We start from the raw sequence: 26491 nt of genomic DNA on the forward strand, positions 1-26491 counted from the left end.
TGCTGCTGGTGCAATAAGCTGCACGTTTTACGTCCAGTGGATCCATGATCTGATTAGTCGACTATCAAAATAATCGTTTGTGGCAGCCCTAGCTGGCAGCTTGTTCAGTTTTGTTGATGTAAAATATTTTGTTCCCCATCTTGTCCAATCATATGTTGCATTGAATCGCGACAGAGGTATGATTACAGGCTCTTGTTCAGTAATGAAGGAGAGTCTCTCATTACCCACCATTCACTCACCAACTCCTGTCATGATCTTCCTTCCTCTTAGGGACGCATACGTCCAGTCCCGGTTATTTTCCAGACAATTGCACTCACAGCCCAACCACACACGGCTCGCTGGGCCTCGCCGGCCATCATCAACAACGAAAGCATCTTTCAAATCACGAGGCAAGCGAAGGAACGAAAAGAGCTAACGTATGTGGTGAGGGAAGGGAACATTAGTCTATAGTTTCTGTAGCAGTCAAAGCTTCATGCTGTCCTACACGACTGTTTTTGGAAATAATGGTGGTGATGTGTTTAGAAAAAGGCAATAAGCCGCGTCTGAGATATTAAAGGTTGACTTATATATGTAGCACAGAAAACCCCACAGCAATCCACTTTATCAACAAAGAGACAGCAGTAAATGTCATGCTATCTGCTTTTACTTTTTCTATCTTGAGAAAGACAACCCATCCTACGAGGTCCCGTCTGTACTTTCTGATCATGTCTAATGTCAGAGGGCTGTTGCTTTATCTCAGCATGCACAGAGGCAGGGGAGTTTCTGCAGCAGACCACATCTCTGTTGCGTACGCACTGTTGTACATTAGCGAGCACGCATACAGCTGTGAACATCTGCTAAGTGTAATTATTTAATTTAGACGTACGTAATCAGGTCCTTCATCTTCCTCTGCAACAAGCAGAGCAGCTACGAGAAGCCTACATGATACATGACCTCTTGCAGGCGAGGGCATAAATAATTGTTGCGCGCTGTGGACAATTTATGCACAGATGTCACTGCCAAAACTATAAAGTCCTAATTATGCCCGATAACTCACACTGATGAGGAACCTGGGCTGAATGTTAATAATTTAGTTGTGCTACCTTTTTCATCTGCGTTACAGTGACAGCGTCGCGATCATTTACAAAGACCCATCTATGTCACAGTACTGCGAACGTGCTGCTGCGTTTCTTTATTAAAGATAATATATGTTTGTAAATAACAATGCCCCAGAGATTATACATAAACCAATCAGATGTGAAAGATAAATGAAGGTTTGCACGACTGTGCTGGGATGGGAAAAGCTGATTCTTCATATCCGTCTGCATGCAGCACTTGCAATAATCCCACCAAGTAATTGCTTTGTGATCGCTGCAATGTTTTTGTTTTAAACTAGATCAGACACGTCTCCATTAGCTCTTGAAAACATCATATTCCAGATAAGTTCATTGGACTGTCACTTCTGTAAACAGAGGTAATAATAACACACTAAAGACGGTGAGTAATCACAGCAGTGCACCAAGCACTCGCATATCTGCAAGACAAATGAATGTCTACATGCATTATTTAACTGAATCTAAAGGGGACGAGCGTTTCTGGTGATGTGTCGCGTTCATTTAAAAAGTACTGGTCCCACAGAAGATATCTCCAACTATCCCACTGTTGTGTGCTGAGAGAATGGCATGATATATTAGGTAAGAATTAAGGTACCGTGGACACGTCACCAGTTTATCACAGCCTAACACAGAAAAGCAAAACTCAGGCTCACACCTGTGTTCAGTGCTGCCACATCACATGCAGCAAGCAAGCCTGTTAGCTGCAGTAAGAGAGGAAATCGCAAAAGGCGCAGAAATCCAAGGAGGCACAGAGTCGATCAGCAGCTGTGGTCAACTTCAGTTTATCTCAGTCACATCAAAATGAGTCAAAGTGTCAAATGTGACTGTAAATGCTGCATGCATACTTTCACAACCCGTAGCAGACATCCACAATCGGATTCACCTGGATTCAAATCATAGATTTAAATCACATATTTACATTTTTTTCCTTTCATGTATTTAAATTATGTTTTGTTTCTATAAGTTTCGTCAGAATCACCAAAGCTGCATGAAGGAGGAAACCACAGGAAACAAATAGAAACAACGTTACCTTTTTGGGTAAAACACAGATAATGTTGTGTGCTGTTAGTATGAGTCTGCAAATATGAAACTTTGTATCAAATGAGGAATTATGGCAGAATTTCATATGGCAGGTGTTTGTGCATCAGTAAGAAATGGATGGAATGAGAAACTTACACACGTGATCAGTTTCGTCGGACTCATCGGGGCAGTCGGGCTCGCCGTCACAAAGCCAGTCCTCGGGCACGCAGGTGTCGTGGTTGTGACAGTGAAATTCCCCTACGTCGCACAAGATGTCTGGATGGCGTGAGCAGAGGGGTGGAGAAGGAGACAGAAGAGATGCAGCATGAGGTGATGGTACTGAGCAAACGCATGCATGAGCGCATGTTTCAGCAGAAAACATGCGCTGGGCGTCAACACAACAGGAGTGAATGGAGACGACGTGACTTCTGTCACTTTCAATGCAAATGCTTGTGTGCAGAGGCGTTGTTGCACGCAGAATTATCATCGTCAATGCAGGAAGTCGAGAGAAACATAGAGTGTATGCACATCTTCGCTTACAATCAGCAGAGAGCTGTCCTTAAGTCAGCGGCATGTCGTCTGCAGGCCGCAGGTCTTTATCAGAACAGGAGGCCACACATTTCTGTACAGGAAAAAAAACTGGCGCTGCCCGGGCATTGTGGTTTTGACAGCTACTCTAACAAAGACGCGATGTCCTTCGTGACTTGGAAAACTATTCCAAAGCAACTCGGCGAGTTTGTTCTTATCTTTTTGCTTTCTCGGTACTGTGCGGAGTTCAGTGAAAGCCCAGTCAACTAAAAAGTCATCATAGCCTTTCAATACAGCGAGCATCTATCAAAGCGTTGACACGTTTCCTGCCGGTAGCTGTCACAGACTCAGTTCGATCATACTGCAGAATGACACCAGCTTTCGCTAAAGATTTGACACCACAATATGACCTGCCGTTACTTCCCCTCAGCACAGAGCGAAAGCTGCAATTTGTTTCGAAGCTTAACCCACGGACAATCAGACGGGCTCCAACTCCCTCCTGCTCGCTCGCTCCATCTTTTTCCCAGTGTGTTCCTAACCCATTAGTGGTGGGAGTGAAGCAAGTGTGGGATCAGGTCTGGAGCGTTTCAACAGTGGGAGTGATAATTCAACGCACTGCTGCCCCCGGCACCCTCCGGCAAATGCACCACCCAGGAACAAATCTGAAAAGGTCAAACATCTCATCCATTCCGCTCCTCGTATTCCCTCTGATGCAATATTTCAAATCTTACTATTTAAATCAAGGCCTTTGTTTTATATGCAAAGTGCTTTTCTCAATTTTTAAAGGGGAACATTTTTAAAATTACACATGAAAGCACTCGAAACCTTAAACAAAAATAATAATTAAGATTCAGGTAAACGGTAAGTCCAGGCAGCACATCGGCTTTATTTTGTCCTTCTGAGCTCAATATTTCTCAGCAGCACATAATTTCCACGTAAGCCGGTGTCACTGAGCTTCTCTCAACATCAAACAAATTACATATTAGAGTCTTGGACGAACCACAGTTACACACACTTCCTGGTTTCTTTGGCTTTTCTTTTCCTCACATTTCAGATCATCAAACAATTTTAAAAATAGAGTAAAAAAAAACTCATGTAAATACAAAAAGTCGTTTTTAAATGACAGTTTCGTGTATTAAGGGAAGAAAGCAGCAGTGGTGCGCGATACTGCTTATTCTGGTATCGATCTGACACCAGTAAGTACGAGCCAGTATCACCGATATCGATACTTTTGTCATTGAATTGCTGAATCTCAAATCATTTTCATGACCTTGAGTGTTTTTATGATGATTCCTTTTTTATTACTAAATAGTTAAAACCCAGGACAAAGTTAGGACAAAGCTTATGGTTAAATAGAAAATGCTTTATTATCCACTGATGCTTTTAAAAATCAGCTGAAGCCATTTTCATACAGGCAAGTTTTTAATTTGTTGTTTTTATGTTGTATTTTACTGTTTTACATTGTTATTTGTTGTATTCCCATTCTTTTCATTTGGCATTTCGTGATTTTTATCTGTATATATATATAAATACATTTTACTTACTTTTTTTTTTTTTAGAAAAATCTGAAATAAAATAAATAAATAAAAAGCAAACCAGTAAACAATTTAAAACAAACAAGTACTGTTGACAAACTATAATACAAAAATCAACAACAACAACTGGTGAAAATATAAATAATATCCAATATCCAAAGACAAATCCCCCCCCCCCCAAAGCGTCTAAGTCATGGCACAGCATCTAAACACACGGGGTGAGGGGGGGGTACAGTGTGCCTGCTCTGCGCTGACACGGGAGTGGCGAGTGCGGCGACCTGGCTGTTTGGACGCGTCATTGAATTGCTAAATCTAAAATCATTTTCATGACCTTAAGAGTTTTTATGATGTTTCCTTTTTGGAAACACCCTTCGGGACCTTTTGCACCTCCACAGTCCCACTGAGCTTCTGATGAATGTTACTAGCACACTCTTATCCATGCACGAGCCAGTGAGTCGCACTCTTTCTTGTAGTGAATCGAGGCCTGGTCTTAGAGTCCTGCTGTACTGCTCTACCAACCAGGAGCCGGTGCTCTGGCTCTCTGGTGTTAGCTTTCTGAGCTGTGCTCTTGTATTGACTCGTGCATACTCAGTCATGGAGAGCTGTTAGCCTCTTTAGCCAGCAGCTGTGGATGTCAGATGTTAGATCCAGCTCTTCATCCTGCAGCTGTAGGATGTCTGCCTTTGTGAGGATGACTAGTTCTTGTTCTGGGAAGTCGCTGTGTTCTGCTCTTAGGTCCACCAGTCACTTGGTGCTGGTGGTGCGTCACACCTCTTTCTCCCAGTTCTTCCAGCACTGCTCAGCTCTCGGTGGGCTACCCCTGTGCTATTCCTCTTCCCTACTATTCCCACCTGCACTCTGGATGGTTTGTAGAGCAGGTCGTTTGTTCCCTGCTCCTGTGACACATCTCTTAGGCCTAGTGGCCACGCTGCGGCTCCCAAGGCCCCCATTTATGACCTCAGTTAACCAATTAACTGACTAGTTTCTCAGATTTGGGCTTCCACTCTTCTTCTCCACTGGGAGCTTCCTCTACATGCATTCTTGATCTTATACACAACTGCTTATAGGATTATTTAACAGTGGCATGTATGAGCTCGTTGGCTTCAGTGCACTGGAAAAAGAAAAACACTATATAAAAGCTAAGTATTGCGACGACATTATTTACATGAAATAGTAAAGCATCAATAAGCACATGCTGGGATTGAGGTTGGCAGGGACACGCTCACTTTGCCGAAGTCTCTAAGAGGATGTCTCCTATGCCTTCAGAGCTGAATTGATTACTCCTAAAAAGCAGAGGGCTGGTGACAGAAGGGCCATTTCCTCAGCTAGTGATGGAAACCATGAAAGAAGCTGTCCCTGGACCTCAGAGCAACCCAGTTACCCACTGATGTTCTACCTCCTTTCATGCCACTTCATCTTCAAAGCTAAGGGGCCAAATATGAGCAAAGCAAATGACCTCTTATGTCAATTCATCTTTCCCCTCTGCTTTTCCAAACAGGCTCTCCTTGACAGGCTGCTCCGTCCCTGCAGCTGTTAGGGGACAACAGGGGGACGAACGCACGACTGAAGGAAAGTAACTGCTCCACTTTTCTTTTGTTCCTCTTCTATTCTGAAGATTGTTGTATTTTCATAAGAAGCTGGTGGCGTAACACACACACACATGCACGCACACACATGCATGCACGCACACACACATCACAGGAGTGATGACTGCAGGAGAACAAAATTGGAGCAAGAAGACATTTTGCAAAGGTGAGCTCCACCTTCTGCAGGTGAAGCACGCAGCCGTACGAGCTGCATTACCGCAGCAGTGGGAAACGCAACCCGGCACTCGGACGGCCACATTATTCCGAGCTTCATTCCCGACACCAGCAGCCGCACTGGCACAACACTGTGGCTCATTAAAGGCATTGAGCCTTTGAAATGTGCCAGATTTTCAGAGGAAGAAAGAGATATTAAGAGGCAGGCAGACAGGGAAGATGGTTTGCAAACCTACCCAAGCAAGACCAGCCAGCAGTCTTTTGTAGTATGTACCCTGTATTGATCATTTTCTTTTCCTTTTTGTATGTAAGAATTCTGGAGTGTTGAGCCAATTATTCTGCCTGAAATGCTGTAGCATGAGCGCTCAGACATCACAACATGTTTCTTCACCCTGCATGTTGCAATAAGGCATCCGCTGTCCTGTTTGCTCTCTCCCATTAAATTCAGACGCACACAAGAGCTTAGGCCTCTATAAATCTTTCTAAACAATATTATACTCCAATGAGGTAAACTACAAACTGCTAAGACCTCCTAATCCCCTCAGTTGCATCAGACACACAGTTCAAAATATGGTACACTGGATAAGTCTTAAGCCAGAGGCCTGTTCAACCAAACCTGTGTTATAAAAGCAGCAGTGCAGCACGTGACTGCAAAAGGTGCATTTAACGCCAGCTTTGCTGCACAGCTGAAACAGAAAAAGCTGATCTGGGAATATTTATTAGTCAAGAGGCTGCTTCTTAAATAAGCTGCTCGCAGCTCATCAGACTTACTCTGTGCTACATTCAGCAGGATGCTGTGTGGGAATGTGACAGGACCAGAGGTGGCAGAGTAACAGGAGAACTACCTCAACCAAGTTTTACTCAAGTAAGAGTTAAAAAGCTACTTGAGTACTGATCATAACATCTGATTTAAGGTTTAAAATGAGACAATCAGGCAGAAATATAAAGTTTAGTGCAAATGTTGGTATTTGAACGACTGAAAAGAAAAAAAATACTACATATAAATAACATGATTATAAATAATAATGTAGGTAATAGGCAAATATACACATATTAGAACAGAGTAAAGTACTTCCAGTGACATATATGGTGTTACTTTACTTCTCTGACAGGCTCAGCAGATAGAAAAAGTCTCACTGTGACATAAACTGCAGGTTTGTGTCTCCATCTTTGGTTAAAACGTGTTTATTGTTCATTCACTGGATTTACTCACACTGAGTAAAGTAGCCAGAAGAGTAGTAGTAGAGTTACTTCCTAATAATTTTACTCAAGTAAAAGTATAGTCTATTGTCATTGCACAGTCATATATAGTACAATAGTACAATGAAATTGGAACCAGTAAAATTACTCCCAAAAGTAAATGTAATTAGTTACTTCCCCCCTCTGGACAGGACAGGGTAGTGCAATGGGCCCTTGCTATACCTAAGGTGGTCGAGGTCATCGAGCAGCCAGAGAGAAGCAAACATGTCAGTGACACATGCAGATATGCTGGCGTGCACGAACATGAGCGTGTGGAAGATTCTGGTCAAACTCATCTGGAATAAGTACAAAGACCTGAGTGACTGTGACACCAAATCATGACGGCTCTCAGTCAGCAGCACACAGCCTGTGTGATATAAGAGCCACGTCTGCTTCCCAATGAGCCTTCATATCCGCAACTTCAAAAAAGCGATCAGCGTAACTGCTCTCGACAAACAGCAAAATCAGCACCGAGGAAAAAGAAACAGACAAAACATGTACACTCAAATTAGATCCATTTGGAGTTGGCGATACTGAATGAAGACTGAGATATTTCTGTGCTTTATGTTTTGTTTGGCTTATTTTTTAAAAATAGCAAATCTTTGGAGGGATAACAAAGTCAGGCTGGTTACCAGATAGCTACAGAAATATCATGAAATTTTAAAAAGGGGAAGAGTCAGTGAGCGCAAGAATATTGCATCTCATATCACCAAAAACTGAATGCCTGTCTGAGGAAGAAAAACACGACTCTTTTAGACTCATCTATACGAACAGTGGGGGACTATAAAGAGAAGCCTGAGCCTACGCAGTCGAGGCTCTGACCTGGAAACTGTATTCTCAGAAGGTCGATACGTCAGCACTTAACAAGCAGGTAGTGCTCTGTGGAGGGACGAGCCGTGAAATGGTGACAGGGTGAAGGTGAACGCACTGACACGGGTTTGATCCGCAGTGGGCTGAAGTCACAACCGGAAAAGGTCTCCTGAAGTTTGTGCCTGATGTGCTCAGAGTGCGCAGAGTTATAGAGTCCACAGACGCGCACATACATCAGCGATCTCAAACGTCTCACAGCGTCAGAGTCCACTTGGCATCCCGGCCGGCTGCAGGTCACATGCATTATGGATGAGTGTGGGGCTGTGAGCCAAACCAAGCAGGTTATTAAGCATAACAACAGTATAATGCGGTCTCTGCCTTAATCTTCATATCTTTAATCTGCCAAAAGATGCAAAGTAGTGCGATGCATCTCAATGACGCCTCGCACCTGCATAATGAATCTTTATTACAAGCGTATCTCTAGAAGTGACATACGCCATGTGCTATTTAGACTTAAATGCCATCCGCGTCAAATCTGATCAGCATATGAAGACGAGAGAGTGCCGTGACTCTGCTCGCCGATGAGCGATTGCAGAATGTCGCAGCACTCCTGGACGCACGCCCGCTCCAGAAGTTGTTTTTCTCAAGCCAGCTTTGTTTGAGACGGGAGAAAATGATAATGTACTAAGACAGATAAGCAATTATGTTTACAGAATCTGAGATACCACATAACTGTCTCCAGGAAACACCAGATTGTACCCGCGGCCATCCCCCGTGGCGATGCTGAGCAGCTCTGCATTCTCGACATGAAGCGGGTGAGAAATCAATGCTGTAGGCTTTGGGGCCTTCATTAGATACTGCCTGACCTTCACTACAGAGAGAGGTCACTTTTATTTTCGCAACAACAGCAGGGGCATGTCAACAAATTATTAAAAGGCAGCACCGTATGAAAAGTTTCAGGAGACAATGGTGGAATGGCCTCCTGCTCCTTGGCACAAATCCCTGCACCAGTAAACAATGAATGATTCATGAGAGCGATCTTAAGCTGGGTTCCTACCCTTTTATCCCACCGCCGAGGATGCATTTATGAAGAAATAACTATATTACAAGAATTATGTGAACAAGGCATGAATGATGTTGATATCTGACACGTTATCTGATACGTTACAACTTCAATAACATTAAGAGCGCGCAAGGGAAATGAATCCCGATAACAATCATTACTGTTCACATTATCACAGTTATTAAAAGATTCACAACGTATTAAAACAGCTCTCAAAACATTCTGATTTCCTTTGTGGGGTTTTGATGAGTTTACTGTCTTATTGCACAAACATTTGCTAACAGTTGTACATATATTTATTAGTTTCAGATGTAGCCATTCTTGTATTTTGCTTCTTTACATTACTGTATTTTGCACAACTCTGTTGCTTGTGAAGCTCGCACACAAGAATTTCACTCACATGTGCTGTACCAGTGTACCTGCACATGTGATGTGACAATAAAAGTGATTTGATTTTGATTTGACAGTTAGGTGAAGTCAAAGTAACCGAATCCTCACTAATGTTAAGGTGAGCGAGGTGATTTCTAGCTCTGATCTATCAGACTGTGACGGGTCTGTGCTGGTCTCGCCAACAACAATCAGGATGAATTCACCTGATGCTGAGTTACAGGGATTTATTGGTTTGATTTTGGGGGATTTCTTTTATTTCCTGAAATTCTCTCAAACCCATTTTATTGATTTATTTATTTAAGATGAGCATGTTAAAGCTTTTACTCGGGTTAGCCGCCGCTCCGTGCTTTCTCATGACAAGATGCAATGTCTTATAATTGCCTGTGAAGATTTTACAGTAAATGTCTCCAATTTGAACGAGAACCGAGCTCTTCACACCTGATCTGACTGAGGTGTCAGGTGAATGTGTAGCTCTTAATTGGATCAGATGTGCAGCCGTCTGCAGGATGTCTACAGCGCAAAACATGCAAGCTAAGTGGGTCTTGAGGACTGGGCTAATTAACAGTAGTGGAAAGGAAACGCTTAGCAGATGGATCAGCGTGGCACTGCACCCACATGACAGCCAGAAGTAATCTTTTGAAATTTAAGAGCTTAAAGGATTATTAATGTCGTTTTCTGTCACCCTGGCTCTTGTTTCATGAGCGGCGACCGCAGCAGTGGTCACAAAGTTACAAGAATCAGAGTTCCTGCGTAGCTCCGCTGCTTAATGACAAAGACGGGCAACTTAAAGCGTGATCAAAGTCCACGCTGACGACACAGAGACGCACGCCGCTGCTGTTACAAACGTTTAAATAGCAACGTTACTGCTGTGACTGTCACTTTGATTCTTCTCTCACATTGCTAAAAGCCACCTTGTTTACCCTGCAGGCTGCCTTGTTGTCCTGACTGACAGCGTCTGACTCGCTGTGCTTGTTGGTACAATATGCATGTGTCAAAAACATATATATGAATTTAAATTCAAACATCAGAAACATCAGAAACATATAGTAGATATTTCCAGTATTTTGAGTGCACTTCACTCTACTGCAAGGAACTTATAAATAGGACTCTGTGACTCTACCTCGGAGACGATCCGATGATTTTCATCACCTGAGCTGACAGACTGTTGAAATCTGTGATGCCAGTCGAGAAACCGGAGCATTAAAAAATCCACATTGCTATCTGTAAATACAACTGCCTTATTGACATGAACAACCTTATTTTGCTAGAATAACATGTTTACTAGGGGTGCAACGATACACAAAATTCATGGTTCGGTTCGATACTTTGGTGTCACGGTTCGATATTTTTTTCGATACAAAAAAAAAATGTTCATGATTTTTTAATTTGTCATTTATTAAAATTATAAATATATATTTTAACTCAAAAGTACAGTTTAATTTAATGTTGCTGAAACAACAAAGTAATAAATAATAAATCTATCTGATTGAGGAATCACTCATCTTTGGAAAAGAGAGTTTATTACAGAGAAATGGCTCTTTCAAAATAAAAGCTCTACTATACGCTTCTTCTGGGCTATATTCTCAGCAGCATATTAAACATATCAGGTCCCCATAAGGAGAATCCTGTGCTAACGGCTGTCTAAATGACTCGGGTAAAGTTTGTAGCATGCTGCTTGTTGTTTTTGTCTGCTTCCACTTGTCTTTGCACTAGGATGCTGTCGGAGTAAATGTGCAGTCATATTCGTTGTGTTCCCACTAGTGCTGTCAGCGTTAATCTGAAATGACGTTAACGCCACAACACGGCAAATCTCCGTTAACGAGCTGCCGCGGATCGCCCCGTGCGTGGGGCTGGACGGCCAACACGTTAACGAGCTAACTGCGCTAACACACTAGTTCCCACCCATGTAATTGAGCATTGCGTGGCACATCCAACATACTGTTTTACTTTAGTCCATGACTCGCTTACCTTCAGGGTCATACGTCACATGAAAACCAAGATAGTTCCAAAGACCAGATCTGAATGAGGGTGGGGGAGGTTCAATTTGCCATGTTGCAAGGAGCTTAGCTTCTGTCTTGCTAGCTTGCGCTGTGCTCAGTGGATCTGCGCTCGACAGTGCAGCCTAGGCGGAGTAGTCGAGCGCAGATCCACTGAGCGCTCAACACAGACAGCATCGTCAGAAGGAAAGTTGATAAAACAAATAAAAAATGTTGTATTGTTCCATACATATGCGTACCGAACCGAAAGCACTGTATCGAATGGTTCAATATCGATACGAGTATCGTTGCACTCCTGTTTACATTACGATTAATAAATGCATTATTAGCACAATAAACTATTTAATGAAAACATAGACACTGTTTCAGAAGCTCAGCTTAGTAAAACCTGCAAACTGCATGTCTAGAATCTGAATTCAGACCTCATATTTGACGTGTCAGCTGTGAATGAGCGCATCCACTTTACCCACAGGGTAACCTGTCAAACTAATGTTCTTGTTCTACACTATACATCGAGATCATCTCCACATGGAAGAGCTTTGTTGGCTTTTTCAGATGCAAATTAATTCCAAAGACCGTTGAAGAGGTGCTGATTTAAGCTGTTAGGTGTATTAACTCAGTGTGAGGCCAGATTTCCTTTAATTGTTTTTTACTGTGTAAACAATGCAGCAAACCTGCTGTTTGAGAATTTATCAGAAGAAGAAAAACTTTTTGCTTCTTAGTTTGTCCAAATTAAATCAGTAAGTGTGTGAGGATGGTGTGTGAGGATGAATAGCAGGGTAAGAAATGAAGATGAGCTTGGAGCTGTACAGTTTCAAGCTCTTAAAAATGGGCTGTAACCTACGTATGTGAATTTCATTTGCATGAGAATGTGTCATTATACCGCCAATAATAGAAAAGTACAACCCCCCAAAGCCGCTCCTCGCTTGGCCCCCTTTCTGTTCTCCATCCAAGGTCACCTAATCACTGTGTTCCTTCAAAGACCTCTATCTTAACCAGCTGCAGTGTGAGAGATTTATGCCCCACTCCATGTCATGATTACCAATCAGGTGGAGTAATAGCTGCTTAAGTAGACGGGGTTTTTGTCATCACTGAGGGGTGAAGTGCCAGTCAAGGTTTCCACCGCGAGGTTGTGGGCATGTCGGTGCCTTGGGTGTAGCCTCCGGATTAAACAGCATTATCAGAGTGGAGTGAAGCCGTTATGGTGAGGGATCACATCCTCCCGGCCTCCTCACGGTGCAAAGAGACGGCCGTTATTTAACAACTCCACACTCGACTTCAATTCAAAATCACCTCGTAAAAAAACAACACAAAAACAGTATGTTCGCATTCTTTATTTCAGCTATAGAGTTACAAAAGATAAAACAATGAGTGACTGAATTAAGATTAAATATATATTTACAGTTTGATTCTCCTCTAACACTGGAGCGAGTCTAAATATGGCATTAATCCTGCTGTGGGCACACTGCTTACAGTCAAAGCACGTGAGATAAATGACTGACGGAGGGATTTTCTTAAAGACTGACGTCCCATCTGCTGTTTTCAGTTTATCCAACAGACTTTTTCCAACAGACACCTGATAGACAGAGAACAAGTCATCTTCTTCTTACACTACTACTAAAAAAATATTTATTACTTTAAAAAATCCTCTGAAAAAGGTCATGTTTTAAAAGACTGCAACTGGACTTTGAACTTTCTTCCTGTGCCACAAAGGGCCAAAGACATGCGTGTTAAATTACTTGGGTGTGAATGAGACAGTGCGTCTCTCTCTGTGAACCCCACACAGCTGTATGTGGCACAAGTGACTATGGCTAAGTTAACACTGCAAGCGAAAGTGCATCAAATCCGACTTTTTTGACCCTATGCGACCCATATCCATCATGGTGTGACAGGGTGAACGGCACAAATCCGATATTTTCAAATCCGATCTGGGTCACTTTCGTACAGTGGGGCAAAAAAGTATTTAGTCAGCCACCGATTGTGCAAGTTCCCCCACCTAAAATGATGACAGAGGTCAGTAATTTGCACCAGAGGTACACTTCAACTGTGAGAGACAGAATGTGAAAAATAAATCCATGAATCCACATGGTAGGATTTGTAAAGAATTTATTCGTAAATCAGGGTGGAAAATAAGTATTTGGTCAATAACAAAAATACAACTCAATACTTTGTAACATAACCTTTGTTGGCAATAACAGAGGTCAAACGTTTACTATAGGTCTTTACCAGGTTTGCACACACAGTAGCTGGTATTTTGGCCCATTCCTCCATGCAGATCTTCTCGAGAGCAGTGATGTTTTGGGGCTGTCGCCGAGCAACACGGACTTTCAACTCCCGCCACAGATTTTCTATGGGGTTGAGGTCTGGAGACTGGCTAGGCCACTCCAGGACTTTCAAATGCTTCTTACGGAGCCACTCCTTTGTTGCCCGGGCGGTGTGTTTTGGATCATTGTCATGTTGGAAGACCCAGCCTCGTTTCATCTTCAAAGTTCTCACTGATGGAAGGAGGTTTTGGCTCAAAATCTCACGATACATGGCCCCATTCATTCTGTCCTTAACACGGATCAGTCGTCCTGTCCCCTTGGCAGAAAAACAGCCCCATAGCATGATGTTTCCACCCCCATGCTTCACAGTAGGTATGGTGTTCTTGGGATGCAACTCAGTATTCTTCTTCCTCCAAACACGACGAGTTGAGTTTATACCAAAAAGTTCTACTTTGGTTTCATCTGACCACATGACATTCTCCCAATCCTCTGCTGTATCATCCATGTGCTCTCTGGCAAACTTCAGACGGGCCTGGACATGCACTGGCTTCAGCAGCGGAACACGTCTGGCACTGCGGGATTTGATTCCCTGCCGTTGTAGTGTGTTACTGATGGTGACCTTTGTTACTTTGGTCCCAGCTCTCTGCAGGTCATTCACCAGGTCCCCCCGTGTGGTTCTGGGATCTTTGCTCACCGTTCTCATGATCATTTTGACCCCACGGGATGAGATCTTGCGTGGAGCCCCAGATCGAGGGAGATTATCAGTGGTCTTGTATGTCTTCCATTTTCTGATGATTGCTCCCACAGTTGATTTTTTCACACCAAGCTGCTTGCCTATTGTAGATTCACTCTTCCCAGTCTGGTGCAGGTCTACAATACTTTTCCTGGTGTCCTTCGAAAGCTCTTTGGTCTTGGCCATGGCGGAGTTTGGAGTCTGACTGTTTGAGGCTGTGGACAGGTGTCTTTTATACAGATGATGAGTTCAAACAGGTGCCATTCATACAGGTAACGAGTGGGGGACAGAAAAGCTTCTTACAGAAGACGTTACAGGTCTGTGAGAGCCAGAGATTTTCCTTGTTTGAGGTGACCAAATACTTATTTTCCACCCTGATTTACCAATAAATTCTTTACAAATCCTACCATGTGGATTCATGGATTTTTTTTTCACATTCTGTCTCTCACAGTTGAAGTGTACCTCTGGTGCAAATTACTGACCTCTGTCATCATTTTAAGTGGGGGAACTTGCACAATCGGTGGCTGACTAAATACTTTTTTGCCCCACTGTATGTGGTGCTGAATCCGATACATATCTGATGTTTTAGAAAGCGACTGCTGTTTGATGGTCATGTCGCATTAAATCCGTCTTTTACGTCACTGACACAAGACAGATGCCAATTATCAGCGCCGGAGAAGACATCATGAACGCTTCCTGGCCATCCAGTGTAGATGTTAGTGAAACTGTTGGAAAGACAACGTTGGAGAAACGTGAACATTTTATTTATACTGTATAATCTGCAACTATCCTTTGAAGCACCGCCACTCTAAAACAGCAATAAGGATCATTATTAGGTTATTTACATTACTATTTAAATGACAAAATAACTTTAAAAAATTGGGAAACGTAAAGTCTGAAGTCTTTATATTAAGGGCCATCAGTCAACCAATACTGTTGCTCTGGGTCTAAACTGAGCGCGTTGTGTGTGACGTCTTCTTTTGTGCATGTGGCCGCTTTGAGCGTTCACACTAGAGCGCGTTTGCTGTCGCATTTTATTTGTAGTGTGAACGAGGAGACAAAAAATCGGATTTGAATAAAAAATCGGAATTGAGCATCAAGACCTGCAGAGTGAACGTAGCCTAAGAATAATAATAAGACTCATGTGTAGCGATTATGTTGTTCCATAGTATCACATATTAGTTACATTTTAACCTCTTAAGTGGTCATAGCCAAAATTGATTATTTAATGTGAAGCCAAAATCAGCAACAATAGTTTGACTGTTTATATAGTAAAAAAAAAAAAACACCCCTTCACATGGCTAATGTGACATTTCTGTCTCATTGGTTGCCACTGGACCATAGAAACATGCGATTAAGATGGACTTGCCCTTTATTTAAGGTTTTCCACTTTAGTTATCAGTGAAATGTGCAAAGCTGCACAGCTGGGAGTCGGCTTACGCAGATCTGATTAGCCTCGTTCCAACATGTCCCTTCCAATGTTACTCACAACACAAACCGGCCTTATAAGCCATGATAGTGGTGTGATCGTTTCACTGGGATATAAACCAAGGGCTAAAGAAAATGCTTCCCGGGAGTATTGCTCTGTTCATGCATAAAGCTCTTTTTATAAAGAAATGTACAGTGTCATCGATCTATCTAAAAAAATGTCCTGATGTTCAGTATAGCTTCATCTATCACTACGGCCGTCCTCCTCTGCTTGTACAACACCACTATAAATATAGTTAATGTGCTTTGTTGATGTATTCGACACAGGAGAAATGGGCAAGCTGAAGGATATTGGCAGGTTCAAGACTGCAGCTCTTGTGGGGAGTTCCCAGTCTGCAGCAGTAAGACTCTACAAAAACTGGTCCATGGAAGGAACGTGGTAAACCAGCGACAGGGTCAGGTGTGGTCCGATCCAACAGACGAGCTGCTGTAGCTCAGATTCCAGAAAAAGTTCATGCTGGTTCTGGTAGAAAGGTGAAGAATCGCAGTTTGTTGTGTATGGAGCTCCATCAGTCAAGGTGCCCATGTCCAGGCAATGTTACGCTGCTGGGAACTGTGCTAATGCTCTGCTGGGAACCTTGGGTCCTGCCATCCATGTGGAAGTTTATTGATAAGGACCACTGCCACCTAAGCATGTTGCAGAGCACATACACCGTGCTCCCTCTTTCAGCAGGATAACGCATCCTCCCACAAATCAGGAAAGGTTCTGGAACAGTTTGAGGATCACAGCAACCAGTTTGAGTTTGAGGTGCCAACTTGGCCTCCAGATTCCCCAGAGTTCAACCCAATCAAGCATCTGTGGGATGTGTTGGACAAGCAAATCTAATACTTGGAGGCTCCACCTCACAGCTTACAGGACTTAAGGATCTGTTGCTAACATGTTGATGCAGAAACCACAGCACACCTTTAGGCGTGTAGTGGAGTCCATACCCTGATAGGTCAGGAGGAAAAACACTATATTACACAAAAGAAAGGAAATGGAAGAACGCAAATGAGGAAGTAAATGGTCTTCATACTGGTTGTGCAGTATGGTTTAAATAAAGGTTAGGTTAAATACTTATGGTTTACTGAGTCACTGTAGGGCTCATGATGCACTGTGTTTATCATCGTCTGCTATGACTCAACAAATTCAGGGAGTCAGAGTTTTCTTCATACAATAGAGCCAAGAAATAAAGTATTTAACTGTAACTTCTAACAGCCATAAAAGTCGACTGCACAGTACATATTAGCAAGGCTGTTATTATTGCAGTACATCCTGTAACCTTTACAACAGAAGCATTTCAATAACTCGTGAATTTATCTTGACTCTCTGTTATCATATTGCTAATGCTAATGCTAATGCACATGTAAGTGGTTTAGTATCTGTAATGAGTGTGAGGAAATGATAAGAAATATTTATTACATGTTAAACAAAGCGGGGAACGACGCTGAGTGCTTCTCACATCCCAGCCTCAAGCAAAAAACAAGCTGCCTCCATTAATATTTCCTAAACGAGACAAAAATCTCAATTCCTTTGCAAAGCTGTGGGACAGGAAAAGCAGCCTTCTGCCCTGCAGATATGTAGTGTGATCTGTATTATAGGCTTGTATGAAAGGCCCTGCAGAGTCTTGAATGAACCAAAAAAGCAAAGATAAAACAGCATTTGTGCTTTTGTAAACTGTGACCACTCGTTGGCCTTTTCCAGTATTTTTCTTTTTTTATGCAAACCATTTCCATCATCATACATATTTATGTGAAACTAATGTCAGGATTTACACACTCGTGCAACAATTTTATCACGTATACCCATTATTTTTGAAGGGCCCTGGTTATGCGCACGTTTCCAGGGTAAAATAAATCTGATATGATCTGAAGCGCAAAACAAGACAGACACAGGACAATGGACCGGTGGACCAGAAGGGTGCGTTTGCCCTTTAACTTTGCATAAAGGTCACATTTTAAAATGGAAATTATTTTTCAAGGAGGGTCTCTGAATATCACAGCTTTGGGGATTTTATGTTGGTCTACTGCAGGCAAAACTTGGCAACTGGGTGGCAAGAAGAGAAGAGAATATTTTCAGTTTTCATTCAGCTTTAAGCAAAATCTAAAAATGCTGCTTTTAGATATTTACAGTTAGATATCAGCATGCTGCTGTCAGATAATAGTTTCAGTTCAAATCAATTTTATTTATATAGCACCAAATAACAACAGTCACCCACTGAGCTTCGTATTGTAAGGTAACCAGTCTACAATAATACAGCCCAACTACAATTACTTCTCAATTTCTGTTTTAATATAAAACCTATAAAGTCCTTCTTGAAAGGACGCTCCTGCTGGCTCTTTAATTATCTGCCCCTTAAGCCTTAATTACATTTACACCAACTGTAAGAAGTACTAACAATGTGTGCAGTGCACAGATACTCAAACCAACGTTACACATGCAAAGTGTTCCAGCATCGCCGTAGTCATATTTTTCTATGCTTGTTTCAGAAACAGCAATTACACAAACAAAACTCAAACAAAAACACTTACTGTGACGTTATTAGACGTGCATTTTTTATCTTATCCATCTCTGGAGGACTGGATTAAAGGATCAAAGTATTTGAGACATAAACTATTCAAACCTCTCCACAAACACCAACCGAGCCCCAGTCTTCTCTGAATGCAACTGAAATGAAAGAGATTGTCTGTATTGATGCCGCTGTTGGCAGTTATGACTAAAATCCATCAGAGAAGTCGATCAGGTCGGCCTCTTTGGGGCATGAAAGTGAGTCAACAGAGGGAGGATCAGATCTACTTTATTGCCTGATTAAAATCAATTTGGTGTGTCCGATGCTGAAGGTGGAGGGATGGAAAATTGTTAAGAGTCTCCTCCTCCCCCACTATCGAGTGATTATAACGCGAGCGTGAAAGCTACACCTCCGTGACTTCAGGTGGCTCAGGGAAAATGGGAAAAAGGCCATCCGATGTGCCCCGTCATGCAAAACAAACAGACGCCACTAAAAGGTTACGAGACGCCTTTTTTTGATGTGTCGTGGTAAAAATCGTTTTTGTATTAGAACAAATAGCCCTGAGTTTGCCTTCTGCACGCAGGCACAACTTCACTCGATCCACTTTCACTCACTCATCGTGAATGATAATACGGCATGCAAGCAGTTTCACAGACTTATCACTACTGGTTTGAAAATAAACGCTGTAAACATACCTAACAGCACACCAATAAGCATAAATGCTCAGTCAATCGTTAAGCCTTTGACTTTTTCACAAATCCTTTCAGGTCAAATTAAGTGAGAAAATAAGAGTTCAGCAGTGCCACCCAAAACTGATGAGAACAAAGTCTAATTGTGGAATTGTGCAGCTCGCCTCATTACTCGATACGTGACCTTTATGCAGCTAATGAACAAGGCTGGCAGCAACTTGTAGATTTGGGTTAATATGTGCAGGACCATACATGCTCTTTTTAAATGAAGCATGAGGATAGCTTATTAGGGGGAAAATAATAGTAAAACAACTTACATGACCTTTAAAGAGCCTTGTTACACATCAGCACAAACATAAATACAAACTTTACTGTCGCAAAGCTCCGAGCAGCAAATTAGAAATTCATTTGACAAAAATGGCTTTAAAAACAACTAAAAACAACAATGAAGTCAACAGTGAGGCGTGTCTGTGTGCTACGCACCGCTGTGGTCCTCACAGTCATCAATGAACAAAGTCTTTCATGTCTCCGTTTCCGAGGTCGGACTGTGTCATTTACAGTAGCAGTGATACGTTGTCACGGTAACATAGAGTAAGTATTTGTGTGAGCAGCCGCCGTTAACAATAATGATCAAAATGAGAGAGATAATCAATGTCAGCGCTTGAGATGCAGCTACAAACTACCTGCTGCGGACGTGAGCAGAAACTCCACAGCAGATCAGTTCATCTCATGCATGGACTCACTCGTATGTACTCGTGTCCTTTAATATCCGAATGTGAAGTGATGTGTGTCAGCTAATGGAACTTCATCATACTAATTATCATTGCTCCCTTACCCATTTTACAAGTTCACTGGTTTTATAAATTAGGTTATACTGAAGGCGTTACTGCATAAATATTTATTTTATATACACTTCCTGCCAAATAAAGTGACAAGCACACACTCGGATTCTTCATCTGAAGTTCCAACATTAAGCTCGGTCGGTTATCGAATATTTTTGTTAAGGTGGCCGATGATCCAGCTGCATCTTTCTGTTACACACAAAGTGACCTTTGCAGTTAATGCTCTGACACCACTGGTGCGGCAATGCAGCCCACCAGCTGGGACCTTTGTATTTGCACTTCTTTTTAGGGTCACTTTAACTCAGTGGTTATGTTCAGGCACTACAAACAGCTTAGTTAGGTAAAGGAAAATATGGCTGAGCTGGGAGGGGCAGACCTCGCTGGCTCTGACACTAAAAACTACTCTGAAAGCTGCTAAACAATTTTCTGTGATGTAAACACTTTCAGTAGTGCATATGCATGTCAGCTAGCAACTCACAGACACATGACAGCAGATGTAGAAATGTCAGCATTGTTGAAGGTGGCTCAAAGATTTACAAAAAGACAAATGTCAAAGGAACATCAGCATAATTTAAATCAGGTATTTTTCTCTTACAGTGGAGGTTAGAGTAAGTTGGGTTTTTTTACCAAACTCGATTAACTTAAAAAAGATGGAAAAAAAGCATCTGAACACTGTGGCTGATGTGATATGGAGAAAAATACTTTAAAAGAATTATATTAGGTTTGGAAATATCTCCTAGAGTCTCGAGCGATTTTGTTTGTAAAGATGAGCACAGTTTTAGTTATATTCAATTTTAGTTATATTTATTTATACAGCGCCAAACAACAGTCGCCTCAAGGTGCTTTATATTGTGAGGTAGACCCTACAATAATAACAATCATATGACCCCCTGTGAGCAAGCATTGTGGCGACAGTGGGAAGGAAAAACTCCCTTTTAACAGGAAGAAACCTCCAGCAGAACCAGGCTTCGGGAGGGGCGGGGCCATCTGCTGTGATTGGTTGGAGTGAGAGAAGGAAGACAGGATAAAGACATGCTGTTATTTTAGTAATTTTATTTGATTTCTGTTTGCCCGTCACAATCTTATGGAAGCCCGTTTCCGCCACTAAATAAAAACAAAAAAGCTAGTATCCATAACTCGAAATTTCGAGTTACTTTTCTCAAAATTTCGAGTTAGCTCTGCCAATCAAAAATATACGTGAATGAGGTCGCTTTCTTGTTACCCGGAAGCATATGGCGCAGAGGAACGCGCACTCAAAAACGGATCCCAACAAATTGGCACTTTCGCGAGTACGTTTGCTGATAGTAACACCATGTGATTCAGCTAATAACACAGGGATTTCATCATTTGTGAAGCCAGGCTGAAAACACTCAGCAATCTGTGCATTCACGACTGGATGTAATACCGGTAGCTTAGCTGTAGCATTTGTAGCTGAGGGCTTCAGCTTCCGGGTAACAAGGAAATGACGTCATTCACGTAGTTACTGATTGGCAGCGCCAACTCGAAATTTCAAGTTGCTTTTCTCAAAATTTTGAGTTAATAAATCGAAATTTCAAGTTAATATGTCGAAATTTCAAGAAAATAACTCAAAATTTCGAGTTATGGATCTTTTTTTTTTTTTAGTCGCGGAAACGGGCTTCCATACAATCTGCTCTCTGTCATCAACAGAATTTTTCCAAATAGAGATTTTTTTTATTTTCCAAACGGTATTTTCTGTGCACATTCATCACAATCAGCAGGAATGTTCAAAACACACCAAAACTGCAGGACTGAAACATTTATGGAGCTGTCCAACTCCACTGAGAGGCATGATTATTAAACCCCAGCCACGTCATTCTTCGGCTCTTCTTTACTGTTTAATGAAAAACAGCTTTAAGCCAAACAGGTTTAAAAGGTTTATTGCAACATTTTAAAAGTGTACAGCAAATCAATACATGCAAATAAAAACGAGGAGGGAGCAGACGCCAAACAACCATCAACAACACTGTCTAAGCAGCTCAGACACATGTCTTGCAGCTGCTCATTTCTGCAGACCAGGTATTTCCACAGGTGTGGATTTGAAAGCCGTGTTTACTTTCTGCATTTTTAATGAAATACAGTCAGAGATGGAGAGTCAAACACAGTACGAGCTCAGAGCAGCAGAAGATGAAAACTAGACTACTTGACATCCACATTCAAGACAGACTTTTTGTCTCTTTCCCTTCTGATTTTTTTATTATTATCCTGTTTTCAAAAGTCAAGTACACTAGAGGGAGGATGAAGAGAAAACTCATGTAATATGTATATGAATAGTGAAGCTATTTGACCAAAAAGGGACGCTTCATGGAAGAAAACGTGCTGCTGTTTGAACAACCTGGCATTCTTAAGTCCACACATACAGGCACTGGCATACTTTAGCTTTTCTCTACATACAGTAACAGCAAATATTCAGCTTGTTTAGAGAGTTAAGGCAGTAGTATTAAAACTAAAAGCTACACATTACTGCTGCATTCCTCGCATTATCTGACGTAGATTCGTCAGGATAATCGGTCGACTTCGGCCTGTCTGCGATAACGCCAGCGTCTTATTTTCGTTCCTACACGTTTTTCTGGCATTTCTAACAATTCTGTCAAAAACAGCAGCTTTGTCTTGTTTATTGTCCAATGAATTACAGCAATTTCAGCTGAGAAAAGAAGCTGAAAGCTTTCAAGCTTTGCAAGACAAATGATAGCAATCCCTGCTCTTGAAAAGATGAGGAAGGCTTTCAAGCTTTCAAACATGACAGTTAAAGAGAGGGTTTTGTACTTTGCATGGTACTCAACACATTCACTGACTGGCAACCAAAAAAACCCCAAATTCTACAATGACATGTTTCTGCATACCGAAGGACGGCGTGTTGATGGGGCTCCTTTTCAGTGTTCTCTAATTAGTTTCCTAATTTAGGCCAAAATCCATGACAACAAACTTTGAACATGTCTAAATGTCTCATGTGGAACAAAAGAATAATCAAGCTTTTACTGAGTTTGTTTCTAAGGTGAGTCTTATTGGATAAAGTGCAGAAATATTTCAAAATCAACAATAAGGAATCAAATATTGAACTAAAAGGTGAATTCAGATGTCTTCCTCTCTCATTGCCTCCGTTCTTACTTATGCTTAAAGATTGGCTGTCAAACGTTCCCCGCTGGTTTTTTCACGGGTGCTTTTCAGAGGAGCGCGATAGCTGGTAGCTGTTTGCGAGGAGCGAATAAGGGCTGGCATTTTGCTATCCCTCCAAGACACGGCTGCAGTGCCAGTGAGGCGCGAGCACAGTGGGGTGCTGGAAAGAGACATGAAACATCATTCAAAATTGAAGTTGTTCAAAGTGAATCAATGTGAGAAAAACCAGCCAGTGCCTGCGAGTGTACGTGTGGATGCGTCCTCCTAGTGGGTGATGCTGCCTCAACAAGACAGCGATGATGCAATCTGAGGGGGATTCAAAAGAACACCGTTCAGCATTAAACGGTTGGAGCACATTTTTCACTGAACTCCCAAAGCAACGCTATGTCAACACCTGAATCTAAGCTTATGCATATTTAATGAAAGACTGTAGTAGTGTTGCTCTGATAAAGACCTCATTAGGTACAAGATGTAAAACCTATGTTTCAGGTCTGGTGCTGACAGCTGAAATTATTATAAACGTCTTACTTACATGGACAGGGAGAAAAAAACGAGGTAAGCTTGGCTATTCGTCTCCACAGGAAACACGTGCGGCACCGCCAGACTCAACACATGACTTCATTTCATGAGTAACTGGTTTTCACCTCCGGAGTTTCCAACATGGAGACTCAAGAAAGAGCAGCAGGATTCATGGGAATAAAAAAATACAAGGTTTATTATTGAAACCATGCAAATGAAAATTGATCAGTTTCACCAGCCTTCATGGGTTAGAAACACACGGAAACTGAAACTTCCTTTAAGGTCCGAGTGCAGTGAAACTAGAGCACGAACATAATAACACTGTCCGAACAAGTGGCTTTAAATATGCATCCATTTTATTGCACATATTAACCGCACTCCGCTGCGTTTGCATTTGAGCGGAAAGAATTTGAATTCAAGTTTCCTTTTTCATTTTCATTTCTCGAGCATTTCAAACAAAAACAGCAGTTATGGAGCAGCAAGGTGGATCAAAACCAGTAATCTGATTACGCTTTAAGTTCTGTGCCAAAGCAGCCAACAGGTTATAAAATACTGTTAATCAGAAAATGCTGTTGGTAAGACTATTAACTCGAATGTCTGGTGTCCTCGTGTAATAAATCCTTGAGTCACTGCAAAGGTGTGCAGAAGGTTCATGTGCAATTTCAAGTCACGACTTTAAGTCAACTTCAGGCAGGTGAAAAAATGAAAGAAAAAATATTTCCAGTTCTTATCTCAGAAGAGAAATATAATTATTTGCAGCTTCCTGGGTTCGAGGCATCCAATCACAGATGAAATGGGAAACCTGCAGTATTGACACAGACCGGCGCCCTGGGACGAGGGCTGTTCATGAGAACAAAGCTGGATTACACGTCTAATTGTTTACAGAGCTGCTAATAATCTGAAGGTGTTTGACACATTTCACGTGAATGTTCTGAACGTAGTGTACGATGGCTGCGTGAGCGCACGCCACAAAAACTCTTTGCAGACTGGAAGAAAACAGACCTTCGTGGCTTTTGCTGCGACGCTGTAGTGTTCAGCTCTTCATGGTGCATTTGCATAAAACTGTGCCGAGCAGCTTCACACAAACCACACATCAAACACTCGCCTCCGACATGAAACTGGCACATGTTAATGGTTTTATAGGGAAATTATTACAAATCTGTTGATGGGCGAGAGCGGGGATGCAGCGGCCTGTATGAGTGAGCAGTTCCCAGGTTTCAAGCACATGGCCGCGCGATAAAGAAGCTGTTGTGGACACGCCGCCCTGGCTGAAATAGCAGGAAATCTGTGTCTGGGCTACACGCCTTACATACTGCAGAGAAATATGCAGGCGTAGTCAAACTGACCTGTGTTAGCTCACTGGTTAATAGCTGTTTTGGGAGCAGTACTGATTTAATGTTTCCATTATGTGAGAGCAAATAAAGCAGTGTCAGTAATTAGATCTTAGTTGACAAGCCCAGACAACACAGCCTCGTTAGCAGAAAGCAAACAAACGATTCATTCTTACGTATATGCTCCGGCACAGCTTTGTGATGTTTCTCCGTCACGGTGAAATGACCCAGTTTTAACAGACTCGTTCTTCAAAACAAATGTTTTATGTTCCAGCTCTAAAGAAAACTTCACTGACTATCCTGACGCACCCATTCGTGTGTCACTGTAGGTTTGGGTGGCTGCAATTATTCCTGGTACCCACACCGGATCTGAAGCTTTTCCCACTGGAGTCCAGTTGGAGGAAATGGGGAACAAAATGCACAGCTCTAGTTCAGAACACGCATGAACTCCAAAGTAATATTGAGCAGGAAATCAGGCCAGAGCCTTTAAGGTTACAAAATGTCTCCGTCTTTGTACAGGAACTGGATCCTGGCTGGGTTGTTGTTAGTGATCGGAGCAGTCGGGGGTCGTTTGAGTAAAGTGGCATCAAACTACCTACAGAACAGAACACGTGTGTCAGCTGCAGACTAGTGATGGGTCGTTCGCGAACGAAATGGCTCTTAGAGCCGGGTCTTTGACGTGAACGACGCGAGCCGGCTCCTTATCGCGAGCCGTGGGTTTTTTTTGTTTTTCTTTCTCTCAGCCTCTCTCTCGCACTTTTTTCCGCTTCACTCCGCACGCCAGCCTTGTGCTTTACGCTGGGCAGAGGGGGGAGGGGCGGTAGTTACACTCAGTAGCACAGGAACAGAGCGGGAGGGAGAGAGAGAGAGGCAGGGACAACAACGTCACATTAGAAAGGTATAGTAATCATCCACAACTATTTTCAGTTGCAGATGATAAAGGATTGAGAAAGTTTATTCATGCAGGTCCATATGACAGAGAATGTGCATCTTCTTTTTGTTTTCATATTATAATTTATATTTAATTGTGTTGTGGTTTGCAGCGTTTTGTGTTGTTTCACTTTAAATTTGTAAAAGGAAAAAGCTGAAAACTTAAATAGTTAAAAGTTGAAATGTGACTAGTTGATTTTTGTATTATATGATTTATTTATTACATTTTATGTGGAGTGAATAAATAAAAGTATATTTACGGTGGCCCCTAGAGACAAAGCACATACAAACTTCAAATCACGTAAAAACACGTAAAAACTCCAAAGCACATAAAAACTCAAAACACGTACAAAAGACAACAGAAGTGCTCCAGGATGCTAGGGGGCAGTGTTGAGCTTTTGTTAGAGGCTACACAAGCCAGCAAGTACCAACGACCGGATTTGGTGTGTGGTAGTAACAGGTAAATGAACATTCATTTTTTTAATTATTTGACTATATATGAATGCTTGTGTATAAATACACAAACAATACACATATGCTTTCATGCTTTCAATTGTGTAATTTAAGTGATCTAGGTAGCTGTTTTGGAAGGTCAATTAACGCTAGAAATGTGTTTTGGAGTTTGTACGTGTTTT

At 42.0% G+C, this 26491-nt stretch overlaps 1 protein-coding gene across 4 annotated transcripts in view; it reads right to left on the bottom strand.

The window, feature by feature from the left end:
* The window catches only part of lrp1bb (low density lipoprotein receptor-related protein 1Bb), a 276774-nt gene that overhangs the window by 204109 nt on the left and 46174 nt on the right, over window positions 1–26491 (bottom strand). For 3 of the 4 annotated variants that reach the window (XM_080902756.1, XM_080902755.1, XM_080902754.1), the window contains exon 2: window positions 2271–2390. The exons of the other annotated variant lie outside the window; for it this stretch is intronic. In XM_080902756.1, the coding sequence (XP_080758882.1) occupies window positions 2271–2390 (120 nt within the window). The remainder of the gene's footprint in view (window positions 1–2270; window positions 2391–26491) is intronic. 4 annotated transcript variants of the gene reach the window in all.

The sequence above is a fragment of the Rhamphochromis sp. 'chilingali' genome (genome assembly GCF_963969265.1).
Source record: "Rhamphochromis sp. 'chilingali' genome assembly, chromosome: 14".
Taxonomy (NCBI): Eukaryota; Metazoa; Chordata; class Actinopteri; order Cichliformes; family Cichlidae; genus Rhamphochromis; species Rhamphochromis sp. 'chilingali'.